Raw genomic sequence first — 13,310 nt, 5'->3', positions numbered from 1 at the left:
GATGGAATTCGTGCCCTTATAAGAAGAGGAAGAGAGAGAAATCCCTCTGTCTCTCCGTGTCTCTCTCTGTGAGCACCCACTGAGGAAAGGCCATGTGAGGGTGCGGTGAGAAGACAGCCATCTACAAGCCAGGAAGGGAGCTCTCACTAGCACCTGACCTTGCTGGCACCCTGATCTCAGACTTCTGGCCACCAGAACCAGGAGAAAATACATTCCTATTTTTTAAGCCACCCAGTCTGTGGTATTTTGCTATGGCAGCTTGAGTTAATACAGAAGGGGTGTTTTGTTTTTCCAGATTCTTTTAGTGGATAGCCCAAGCAGAAACATTTGCAGGCCAATGAGGAGGATCCATATTAGTATGAGGACAAGAAAGATGTGGTTCCCTGTTCTCCCTGGAGAGAGAAAACAAACCCAAGAGTCACCACACTGGACTGTGAAAGGCAAGGGAGGGGGCTGTGTAATTGAGAGGTTTGGTGGAAGATGCTATAAATGTTAAGATGCATGTGAACATGGACTCCAAGGCCCGACTTGGAATCCCAGGTCCGCCCTGGTAGCTGTGTCACCTTGGGCGAATTAACCTCTCTCCACCTCAGTCTGCTCATCCACAAAAGGGGGATGATAATAATAATAATAATACCTCCCTCAGAGGGTAGTCGTGTGGGGAGCTTAGTGCTGTGTTGCTAGGTTGACTGAATTAACCTGTGTGAGAGGCTGGGGGCATTGAGGAAGATGGAGCTCGGTGGGCCTAGAATGGGTAGGAAAGTTCTTGCAAGCACTGGCAAGGCGGAGGGGTGAAGGATGAAGAGAATGAGAGGAAGGTGGTGGGGGGGGGAGAGTATGCTGGATTCGGGGACAGGGAGGTCACCTCCCCACCCAGGGTACCAGGGGCCTCTGGTGATCTGAATTCTCTCACGCCTGGTTACCATTCTGGGCAGTGTTGATGTATCACTGTGTGCATTGCGTTCACTCTGGAGTAACTTTTACTTGGATGTTAACACTGACATTTGTCCTTTTTTGTCTCCATTGTTTACTGCTCCTGTAGTTTTGTCATCTTCTCACTGCTTATAAAGAAAAAAAATGAGAGAACAATGGCCTTGAGGAGGCCTCTATAAATGATCTCAAGCCTGTTGCAAGAGTCCTAAAAACAGAACAAAACAAAAATTAAAACTCTCGGAACCAAGTAATTTTAATCACATTGCTTTCAGGAACAAATACATGTCATATTAGACTCATGGCACGGTCGTGAGTCATGGAAGTTTTGGAACGTGCTGGGTGTGGGACCACTGGGTTTTGTCCCCACCAAACCAGACTTCCTTTGGATAATTGTTGACGTCCCACCCATCATGTTCCTCAAAGTCCAAGGAATGAAAACCTGCTCTCCTGCTATGTTTCTTGCCTAAAGGGAGATGCTAGCTTTCCCCATCTTGTCTAAACACGCACAGCCTGTCCGGCTGCTCCCTGGAACAATACACACTGTCAAGCTTCTATTTTAACCCTGTCAGAGCAGTGCATCCATGCATTTCCAGGTGGCTAGCGGGATGAGGCACAGAAGCTAGAAGGATGCTCCAGGACTGTGTTAGGCGTTTGAGGCAAGGAGGGACACTGCCCTGCTGTGGTCGGTGGAGGGCTCTGGCCTCTGTGTTGAGCTCAGATGCTTAGTAGGGATCTGGGGCGGGGCTGGGTACAGGCAACATCCGTCCATCCTTCCATCCCACGTCCATTGCTCCTCTGTCCGGACAGCCTCTGCTCATACAGCCCGCTCATGCGCACTGGCGAATGCAGTAGTTTCCCAGGCCACAAAACCACACCTCGGAGGATGTGGTCCGTACTCTCAAAGTGTTTACTCTAGTTTAGGAGAGAGGACACATATGTGATTGTCACCTAAAGCAGCACGTCAGCAAGGGCGCTTTTGCAAGTGAGAATCTCAGAGGCAGGGGAACTGAGAAAGGTCATCTGAATTTAGGGAAGTGATGAGATGAAGCTGAGTTTTCAGGGTGGAATGGAGGCTCGGCCGTAGTGGTTCAGGTCAGAGGCGCTCATTTGGCAAATATGGGCTGAGCGCTTCCTGGGTTGGGTAACCGGATTATACAGTGTGAAGCAGATAGACATCCCTTCCCTCGTGGAATTCACACCTTAGAGTTGTGGTGTTTTCTTGTCGGAGCAGTTAGCTCAGTGTCGTGGACAGGTAATCCTTTTGGGTGTTTCTGATATTAAAATGTAATTCCCACTTTCTTTTTAAAAAAATTTTTATGGGAGTATAGTTGATTTACAATGTTGTGTTAGTTTCAGAGGTACAGCAAAGTGAATCTGTTATACATATACATATATCTGTGCTTTTTCGGACTCTTTTCCCATATAGGCCGTTGCAGAGTACTGAGTAGAGTTCCCGGTGCTGTGCAGCAGGTCCTTATTAGTTATCTGTTTTATATATAGTAGTGTGTATATGTCAATCCCAATCTCCCCATTTATCCCTTCCCCTGTTACCCTGGTAACCATAAGTTTGTTTTCTACACATGTGACTCTATTTCTGTGTTATGGGTAAGTTCATTTGTACCCCTTTTTTTTTTTAGATTTCGCATATAAGCGATATCATGTGGTATTTGTCTTTCTCTGTCTGGCTTACTTCACACAGGATGACAATCTCTAGGTCCATCCATGTGGCTGCAAATGGCATTACGTAATTCCCACTTTCAGTTGGCACCATCAGCAAAGGACGGTTTTCCCTCACAGCCCCTCTACATCTTGACCTCGGACTGCTACGCTGTCCAAAGCCAGGTTTGCTGGTAGGCAGTGTACTCCAGGGACCATGCTAGGTGTCACCAGAGTCTGCCCGGGACGGAAGGACCCAGCTCAGGTTTTCCCAAAACAGCAGGGACAACCATGGGATTGTGTGACCGGGAATTATAGTTTGGAGCTTTGAAAATGCAAATCAGGATGACTCTTCACTTTCCCTTCGGCCTTGTTGTAACCATAGTGTTTGTGTCTTTTACCTTTTCTGGGTTCAGAATCCAACAGCCAAGAATGCTGACAGACAGTTACGACCAAGAGTCAGCCAATAGCTGGAGGGCGTCTGGTCTCACCGTCTAACCCGGAACAGTTTTGCTTAATATTAATTGTAGTAACGCTTTGACTTTGCATATGGTACTTTTTCAGAGCATTCTCATGTTTGTTATCTCCTTATCCTCAAGCCAGTTGAGAGAGGGGAGGATAAGAGTCCACATCTCTGAGCACTTATTGGGAGCAGGCACTCGTGTTGGGTTATTTCATCCTCATGTTGGGTTTGGGTTGGAGGAACTTTTCTATGGCTCTGTTTTTCAGGTAAGTGGGGAAACTGAGGCCCAGAGAAATTCCATAACCTATCCAAAGTCACACAGCTAGGAAATGACTCTTCTGAATCCTGGACACATATTCTTCTGCAGACAGGCCATCACATCCCCAAAGTCAATTCTCCAAAAAGCAGATTTGCCAAGTAACTACTTCACTGAATTGAGCTTTTTTTTTTTTTTTTTTTTTTTTGGCCCGACCGCATGGCTTGCGGGATCTTAGTTCCCCAACTGGGGAATCGAACCCCGGCCCATGGCAGTGAGAGCACAGAGTCCTAACCACCGGACCACTGGACTGCCAGGGAATTCCCTGAATTAAGCGTTTTTTTTCCCCCAAGTTTTGGTCTTATCCTTACTTCTGCCCCTGCTTCAGCCGCAGAGGTTCTCAGATAAAACTTAGCTCGAGGACTTCCCTGGTGGCGCAGTGGTTAAGAGTCCACCCACCAGTGCAAGGGACACAGGTTCGAGCCCTGGTCCGGGAAGATCCCACATGCAGCGGAGCAAATAAGCCCGTGCGCCACAACTGCTGAGCCCGTGTGCCACAACTACTGAAGCCCGCACACCTAGGGCCTGTGCTCCGCAGCAAGAGAAGCCACCACAATGAGAAGCCCGCGCACCACAACGAAGAATAGCCCCCTCTCGCCGCAACTAGAGAAAGCCCGCGCGCAGCAACAAAGACCCAACGCAGCCAAACATAAACAAACAAATAAATAAATTTATTTAAAAAAAAACAAACTTAGCTCGAATCTCTCTTAGCAGGCTTGGGCTGCCATAGCAAAATACCACAGACTGGGGGCTTACACACAGAACTCTGTTTCTCACAGTTCTGGAGGCTGGGAAGTCTAAGATCAAGATGCCGGCTGATTTGGTTCTTGGGGAGGAGAGAGAGAGAGAGAGAGAGAGAGAAAAAGCTCTCCCCTGTCTCTTCAAATAAGGGCACTAATCCCATCGTGAGGGCTGCCCCCTCAATGACCTCCTCTAACCCTGATTGTCTTCCAAAGGCCCATCTCCAAATACTATCCTATTGAGGGGTAAGGCTCCAACATAGGAATTTGGAAAGGACACCAGCATTCAGTCCATAATGGAATCTAACATATTTCATTGTAGAGGTGCAACAGATCTGGGGAAAGGATAAATCTGCAAAAACAGAAGAGACAGTAGGTAGCGTTTAAGAGAAAGTTTTCCCTCTTCTCATGCAAAAATGAGACAGGAAAAAATGAAGCTTTGACACATGAACCCCGATCAGTCTTCTTTTTCTTTCTTCACAAATTTATTTATTTATTTATTTTTGGCTGCGTTGGGTCTTTGTTGCTGTGCGTGGGCTTTCTCTAGTCGCGGTGAGCAGGGGCTACTCTTCATTGTGGTGCACGGGCTTCTCCTTGTGGTGGCTTCTCTTGTTGTGGAGCACAGGCTCTAGGCACACGGGCTTCAGTAGTTGTGGCGCACGGGCTTAGTTGCTCCGCGGCATGTGGAATCTTCCCGGACCAGGGCTCGAACCCGTGTCCCCTGCACTGACAGGCAGATTCTTAAACCACTGTACCACCAGAGAAGCCCCAATCAGATTTTTGATGATACTAACAAATGATTGTTTATTTAAAAAAAGGGGGCTTTACTAGAATTGCAATTATACTTTATTTTATTTTTTAATTTTTGAATTTTTTTAAAGCCTTTATTGAATTTGTTACAATATTGCTTCTGCTTTATGTCTTGGTTTTTTGGTCGCGAGGCATATGGGATCTTAGCTCCCTGACCAGGGATCGAACCTGCACCCCCTGCATTGGAAGGCAAAGTCTTACCCACTGGACCGCCAGGGAAGTCCCTGTGATTATATTTTAAAATAATTCTTATAATTTAGAGAGCTACATAGAAATGTTTGTTGATGAAGTTGCATGATATCTGAGATTTGTTTCCAAGTAATCCAGTATAAGTGGAGGATGAGGGAAAGACAAGTAGGAGGGGAGACGGGTAAAACCAGACTGGCCCTGTGTTGACAATTGTTGAATCTAGATGTTGGGTAGGTATGTGTGAGTTTCTCAACTTCTGTTATTTTGACAACTTTCATAACAAAAAGTTTAATAATTTAATAATAAACACCGCTTTGTTAAAAGTCCTTAGACATTTGGCAAACAGGCTTTAAGGGAGTGGATTTCAGGTAATTGACTGTAAGCCCTTTTCATTGGATCCCACCCCTCATGATTTTTCTTCTCAAGTGGAGGATGGAGTTTTATAGGAAGGATGTTATTCAGAGACCCACCTGCTCTCTCTGTTTTTCTGACCCGTGTTCAAGGACCCAGATGTAATTTCTGCAGGGCTACTGAGTTTTAGATGTGTGGTGTGATGTCACCTCTGATTTCCCAAGTTGGCTCTTGCCACATGGCTTCCTTCTGGGACAGTCCCAACAAGTGGTTCCAGCCTAAAGCCAGGCAGGATGTCATCTGTTCCTGTGGATGAGTTTCCTGGCATCCCTGGGGTCACAGAGGTTGATATTCCCAACAGGGTGTGGCTATAGGTCTTCAAGCTTAACATTTTAAAAAAAATTATCTAAGTGGAATTGCTCTCCCAGTTTGGATGGAGGTATTCAAAGATTTCTTTTGCTCCAGTTAGAAGATAAATGAGTCGGGGGATGTAACGTACAACAGGATGACTATAGTGAACCTGCCGTGAGGAATATTTGCAAGTTGTTAGGGGAGTAGATTCTCAAAGTTCTCACTACAGGAAAAAAGCATTTGTTTTTCTTCTCTGTCTCTCTCTGGGTCTCTCATTTTCTTGCGTCTCTATGAGATGATGGCTGGTAACTAAATTTACTGTGGTCATCGTTTCACAACATAAGTGTGTCAAGTCATTACGCTGCGTGCGTTAGACTTACACAGGTGCTGTACGTCAAAGATATCTCAATAGGGCTTCCCTGGTGGCGCAGTGGTTGAGAGTCCGCCTGCCGATGCAGGGGACACGGGTTCGTGCCCCGGTCCGGAAGATCCCACATGCCGCGGAGCGGCTGGGCCCGTGAGCCATGGCCGCTGAGCCTGCGCGTCCGGAGCCTGTTGCTCCGCAACAGGAGAGGCCGCGATAGTGAGAGGCCCGCGCACCGCGATGAAGAGTGGCCCCCGCTTGCTGCAACTAGAGAAAGCCCTTGCACAGAAACGAAGACCCAACACAGCCAAAAATAAATAAATAATAAAAATAAAGGAATTCCCTTAAAAAAAAAAAATTAAAAAAAAAAAAAAGATATCTCAATAAAATGAAAAGAAAAAAAGATGACAGAAAAAAGATTTCCTGTGCATCCTCTGTTGAGCTAAGACTGCGACCCCGCACATATGCTCTAAGAAATCTTTCTGAGTGGGGCCAGCCCCAAACTGACATGTTGGAGTCTAGAGGCAAAGGGAAGGGGCCTTGAGGATGTTTATTACACATAGATGTTAAATGACCATCTGATATTGGCCACCAAGGTAACTGGATTTTCCTCTGCCCTTGGGCTTGGATGAGGGCGAGGCAAAATTTAAGGAGGTGCTCACCGGCAGGGCTGCGCTTGCGGTCAGGGCACCTGAGCTGCAGCGCCACCTCCTTAAGTTTTGCGCCCTGGGCGCTTGGCTTGCCTCACTCCAGCACTGTCTCTCACCTGGACTCACCTGGGCTCACCTGGACTCACCTGGACTGTGACAATGGACTCTTAATCTCTCAGTAGAGCAGCCAGAGGGATTCTGTTACGTTGAAAGTCAGAGCTTGGTGCTCTTGCCTGAATCCTCTGGCTCAGGAGAGGCTGTCTTCCTCCCGATTCCAACTAATCCTCGCCCTTCCTCACTCCGAGGCTTCTCCTGCGGCTTCTCGGCTGCCCTCACGTGCCCCAGCCCTGCGCCCTGCTGGGTTCTCTGCCCGCGGCATCCCTTCCCGACTGAACCTCCCAGAGCCGCAGAGCTTCCTCCCCTTCTCTCCTGGATCCACCTAGAAAGATCACCTTGTCAGTGAGGTGGTCCCCGCCCTTCTCCTTTAACTCGCCCCTGCTCACTGGCTCGCTCTCCCCAGTCCCCTTCCTGTGGTGATTTTCTCCCTGATGCGTTTCCTGGGTCCACGTCTTCCCCTCCTCCCCCCAGCAGGTAAGTGGCAGGAGGGCAGTGGGCTCTGTGTGTCATTCACTGCTGAACGCACAGCGCCCAGATCGAGACCTGTGCCTCGGTCCCCATTCGCCGGATGGATCACTGAAGGCACGGGGTTTGCGGGGGTGGGGGTGGGGGAATCATTTCCGACAGACGTGGGCAGCTGGTGCCCTGGGACCCCCGCGTGACTCCTGGCTGCAGCCAGCGCCCCCAGTGACCGTGGTCCGACTGGGCGGGTGAAACCACAGAACTCTGCAACCAGAGATCACACTCCCTCTGCGCCTTTGTCTTTCTTGGCCTTAGCTCATCCGAAGCTTCGTCTTTGGAAAACCAACAGAGCCCTCTGCCAGAAAGGTCTGCTCGACTGTCTTGTTGCTTCAGCTGTTTGCAAGGCGCTCTTGCGGGCTGCTTGGCCACGGGGGGCCCACGGGGAGCCAGGGTCAGGTGATGGGCAGCCGGCCCGGGTGTGCAGCCTGCAGAGCACATCTTCAGGGCAGCTCCTCCTTTCCAAGGCCCACAGCCCGCCTGTGAGTCGTTTCCGTGATGAGTACCCTTCCCCATCAGCAAGCCCGGAACCCAAAGGGAGGCCAGACGTTAGCAGGCCCAGCGGCCTTGCTTGACGGCGGGGTCGTGGAAAAGAGCACAGAGCATCGCAGAGCTGATTGGCAGCCGGAGCTCCTGAGGACACGGGCGGGGTTGGTGCTGTGCTCAGCAAAATCTACCCCCGTCAGCTCAGGCGGCCCTTCCTTGGGCGTGTTTGTTGAGTAAGGTGGTTGATTACCTTCCAGCCCAGTGGAAGGAGGGGCGAAGGCTTTATTTGTCAAATGCTCCCGCTTCTTCCTCAGCCCCCAGGAGTGCTCCTCGCCTGTGTCCACTCTCCCTTCTTTTATTTATTTGGCCGTGTCGGGTCTTAGTTGCAGCGCGCGGGCTCTCTAGTTGTGGCACATGGGCCTAGTCGCCCCGCGGCTTGTGGGATCTTAGTTCCCGGACCAGGGATCGAACACGTGTCCCCTGCATTGGAAGGCAGATTCTTAACCACTGGACCCCCAGGGAAGTCCCCACTCTCCCTTCTGAGATGGGGAGTGTGACGTGTAAAGAAAGTTTGGGAGAGTAAACTCAGATAAGACACTGAGCCGGTAGTCTTTAAAAAAGATCTTGGATCTTTTAAAAAAAAAAAAAAAAAAAAGCACAACGACCCAGCCTTATTGAAGTAGGATCGACAAATAAAAATTATATACAACGTGATGTTTTGATATACATACACATTATAAAATGACCACAATCAAGCTAATTTAACACACCCGTCACTGTACATAGTTACCTTATAAATTTTTTTGGTGGTGGAAACATTGAAGATCTGCTTTCTTTGCAAAATTTCAACTATGTAATACAGTTTTACGAATTCTAGTCACCATGCTATACATTAGATCCTGTCACCGTGCTATACATTAGATCCTCTTTTTTTTTTTTTTTAATATTTATTTACTTATTTGGCTGTGCCGGGTCTTAGTTGCGGCACGTGGGATCTTTAGTTGTGGCAGGCATGTGGGATCTAGTTCCCTGACCAGCGATCGAACCTGGGCCCCTTGCATTGGAAGCGGCGTCTGAGCCACTGGACCGCCAGGGAAGTCCCAGAAGGGATTGATTCTACGTAACTGGTTGTTTGTACGTTGACAAACTCCCTTCCATCTCCCCCACCCCCCAGCCCCTGGCAACCATCGTTCTCCTCTCTGCTCTTGTGAGCTCTACTTTTTTAGATTCCACGTGTGAGTGAGATCATGTGGTATTTGTCTTTCTGTGCCTGGCTTGTTTCACCTCACACAGTATCCGCCAGGTTCATCCAGGTTGTTACAAATGGAGAAGAATTTCCTTCTTTTTAAAGGCCCAATAATTCCATTATGTGTGTACAATGCACACAGCACATTTTCTTTACCTATTCACCCATTACTGGGTACTTGGGCTATTGTGAATAATGCTACAATAAACATGGGGGTGCCAGTAGCTCTTCAAGATATTAATTTCATTTCCTTTGGATATATACCCAGAAGTGGGATTGCTGGATCATATGTTTGGTCTAGTTTTAATTTGAGGAACCTCCGTACTGTTTTCCATAATGTCAGCTTGGATCTTAATCAAGGTCCGTGGCTTGAAGTCCATTCTTTGAATGTCTGACTTGCTTTTTCCCTTTAGTTAAAAACAATAAGTGGGGAAAGGATTAAATGTCTCCCTGGAGGTGTGGGCGTGAAGGCTAGGGCAATGGTGTACTGGCTAAATTAGCTTATTCCCATGCCATAAAAATTTTAAGTATTAATGATTCTCTTTGAAAACCTCAGAGGAATGTTTTATCCACAGAATTCTTAAGAAAAACAATCTGTTTACTTATGTTCCCACCTTAATTTTAACGTCCTTCTTAAGTGGTTTTTTTCTCCCCCCCTGGGGCGTTTTGTGTTGGGTCATTCTGAAGTGGATTATGGGTGAAGAATGAGGCTGCTCTAGTGTTCCAAGCTAAGTAGCTTTAGGAAGAAAAGCTTCCTGCAACTGTTGCTCATGGTCAGAAGCCAGTAGAATAAGGCAGGTCAACAAGTGTTTGTTAGGCACCCTGCTTGTGCAAAGCCTCTTTCTTCTAGAAAGGGAGAAGTCTTTGGGGCTTCAAGATCAACAAATACCAGTTGAATCTAATTGAGTTTGAAATAATAACTTTCCTTTTGGAAAACAGAAGAATTCGCGTTGCTGAACAATTGATTCATTGCCCTCCAGATGACCATGACTGTTGACTCGGAATTCCTTTTATTTTGATTAAGTGCATAGCTGCCTATCCTTCTGAGTTTATCTGGATCTTCCAGAACTTACATACCTCCAACCACTCCCATCCATCTGGGTTGGCTGGCCGGCTTGGTCGGCTGTGCATTCCTTCCTCAAGGGCAGGGATACACAACTGGAAATGGCATCTGTCATAACCCCAGCCCTACTAGCACCTTTATATATTAGTATTACTGTTATTTTTTGAAGAATGTGACTGTTCATTTATTTATTTATTTGGTTGTGCTGCGTCTTAGTTGTGGCAGGCGGGCTCCTTAGTTGCGGCTGGCGGGCTCCTGAGTTGTGGCATGCGAGCTCTTAGTTGCAGCATGCATGTGGGATCTAGATCCCTGACTGGGGATTGAACCTGGGCCCCCTGCATTGGGAGTGCGGAGTCTTAACCACTGCACCACCAGGGAAGTCCCGCATCTTTGTATATTATAATAACTTGGTTCTCCTTTAATGGGTTGGGTGTTCCACGGAGCTTTTTTAAAATCTGATCCAGAATTTCAAGTCTCTGTCTCCTTACTAGCCTAGTCAGTTTAGGGCTTTTAGGTGAACTGGGGGTAAAATACGGTTTTAGTTATTCTGTGTTTCCATTTGCAACCTGCAGTTGAAAGCATAACCTTCCATTTCTGTCTTTCAGAACTCAACCTGATTTATTGTTTTGTGTTTTTCCACTGAAGCTGAATCATCTCTAGTTAGGCCTCTAGTTAGGTTAAGTATCAGTCAGGTTAATCACCTCCAGTTACGTTAGTTTTCTTCTCGGACCAGAATCCGGATATTTTTAACGAAGCATCTTGCTACTCAAAATGTGATCTAACGGCTACGTTAGAAATACAGACCCCAGGTCCCAGCCTCACCTACTGAATCTACATTTTAATAAAATCTCCAGCTGATTTGTATGTACATCTAAATGTGAAAAGCACCGGTTGAGCATGTCTTAAGATTTTCTTATTAAAAATTACATTGTCAAGATGTAAAGGGACACATTTCCGTTAAACATTTTTTGGACATTTTTTCCTAACATTTTATTATGAAACATTTCAAACATACAGCAAAATGGAAAGAGTTCTACAGTGAGCTCCCTAGACTGTCCACCTAGATTCTACCATTAACTGATTTTTTTTCTTTCCTTTTCTTCCCAATTAATTTCTATCAAGAATTTTATATAGAGGGACTTCCCTGGTGGTCCAGTGTTTAAGACTCCGAGCTCCCACTGCAAGGGGCCTGTGTTCAAATCCTGGTACAGGTACTAAGATCCCTCATGCCACACGGTGTGGCAAAAAAGCAAAAACAAAAACAGACTGCTCCTTTATTGACGAATTCCCTGGCGGTCCAGTGGTTAGGACTCAGCACTCTGACTGCCGAGGGCCCAGGTTCAATCCCTGGCCAGGGAACTAAGGTGCGGCCAAAAAGAAAGAAAAAGAATTTTATATAGAAATGCTAGTTTACAGCATGACTGTTAGAAAGAATCATGTCTTGGTAGTAAGGTAATAAGGGTCTCACCCTTTCTTCTAGAATCCCTGTGGGTTTTGACAAGGTCGCGCTTAGTTTGGGAATTTCTTGTGAATCAGAGAAGCACCGTGAGGTAGGAGGTGGGGTGCGCTGGGATTTCACAGAGTGCTGCGGCGCTGGTCCCTTTGCCCCTCCACCCGGAACACGGGGCCTCGGTATATGCTCCTCTATACGGTGAGCGGGTTATGAGAGATCATCTCTACTGTTGCTTCCAACCCTGTAATTGTAGGTCTATTGCAAATATTAGCATCACTCTTTCTCCGGTGGAGAAAGCGATGAGCCCGTTCAGTAGTCGAATAAGAAGGAGGACATCTGTCGGCATGGAAAAGTGATTATTTCCTAAGCTACTGAGTAAAACGCAGCTGCACCGGCAGTTTCAACTCTGTTTTCTCGTCAATTTCTGTTCTTTCAGGAAACCTTACAGACACATGAAGCCTTCAACCATCTGGAACTCAGAAACTCGACTGGGACTGACTGTGGCTTCTAGACCGTCCAGGTGTTCTGCAGATGTGAAAACTTATCCCGCACTCGTCAGCTGGAGCCCCGAATAGATGCAAGGCTCGAGCTCCGGCTCTCACATCTCTGAGCACAGAGGGGTCATCTCCTAAGTGGCCAGGGAGCAGTTGTTGACACTGAGGTCTGATTGCTGCACACGACCCGTCACCTTACGGGGCTGCGCTGGAGAAAGTCAAGTTCAGGGTTGTGAGTTTCCCGACTCTCGTGAATTAGGATTCCAGACGCGGGCCTCATTTCTGTAGCGCCCACCATCCCTGTAGGCATCACCACCACCACCACCATCACCACCAGCATCTTCTTGGAAACTCCACCACTGCATCACTGCACACAGTTGGAAACCTCCCCTGATCGCCATGGCCTGCCCTTTCCTAAAGGTTTTGTTGGTGGGGGTGAGTTTCCTGGGATGTCTTTATCCTCTCGTGGATTTTAGCTTCAGTGGGGAAACAAGAGAACAGAAACCGAATTTCGTGATCATTTTGGCAGATGACATGGGGTGGGGTGACCTGGGAGCAAACTGGGCAGAAACGAAGGACACTGCCAACCTTGATAAGATGGCTGCAGAAGGAATGAGGTGAGTCTGAGACGTCAAGCCGGCATCTCTTTGGATATTTCATCCTGACTCTTTTGGGGGGAGGGGGCCACATAGAGCACTTAAAGAGCAATTGATGGGTCCATGTTGATTTAATTAATTGGTTGATGAATTTGGTTTGAAGCCAGTACAGCATCGTGCAGGAGTCCATCCATCCATGCATCCATCCATCCATCTGTCCATACGATAACTGTTCTTTTTTTGGCCATGCTGCACGGCTTGTTGGGATCTTAGTTCCCTGGTCAGGGATCGAACCTGGGGCCCCGGCAGTGAGAGCGCTGAGTCCTAACTGCTGGACTGCCAGGGAATTCTGATAATGCTTATTGTGTGAGTGTCTCTGTGTGTGTGTGTGTGTGTGTGTGTGTGTATGTGTGTGTATTAGGAGCTGGGAACACAAAGGTGAACAAATAACAATCCTTGCCCTCAAGCTCTCGTAGTGGAGACAGGTTGAAAGGAAAGTACAGATTACAATCG

General features: G+C 47.4%; 1 protein-coding gene and 1 non-coding gene across 4 annotated transcripts in view; both read left to right on the top strand.

The window, feature by feature from the left end:
• ARSG (arylsulfatase G) overlaps positions 1 to 13,310 on the top strand; it is a 123,371-nt gene that overhangs the window by 37,824 nt on the left and 72,237 nt on the right. For all 3 annotated transcript variants that reach the window (XM_089901725.1, XM_089901726.1, XM_089901724.1), the window contains exon 2: positions 12,144 to 12,818. In XM_089901725.1, the coding sequence (XP_089757851.1) occupies positions 12,601 to 12,818 (218 nt within the window). In that variant the 5' untranslated portion in view covers positions 12,144 to 12,600. The remainder of the gene's footprint in view (positions 1 to 12,143; positions 12,819 to 13,310) is intronic.
• Positions 11,541 to 11,613, top strand: TRNAQ-CUG (transfer RNA glutamine (anticodon CUG)). The gene has a single exon. It is a non-coding gene; the product is annotated as a tRNA-Gln (tRNA).

The sequence above is a fragment of the Delphinapterus leucas genome, chromosome 19 (assembly GCF_059928025.1).
Source record: "Delphinapterus leucas isolate spDelLeu-1000000601 "Yukka" chromosome 19, BTC_Dleu_Yukka2, whole genome shotgun sequence".
Lineage (NCBI taxonomy): Eukaryota > Metazoa > Chordata > Mammalia > Artiodactyla > Monodontidae > Delphinapterus > Delphinapterus leucas.
Note: the sequence above shows the minus strand (reverse complement) of the source record. Positions and strands in the feature narration are given on the sequence as shown.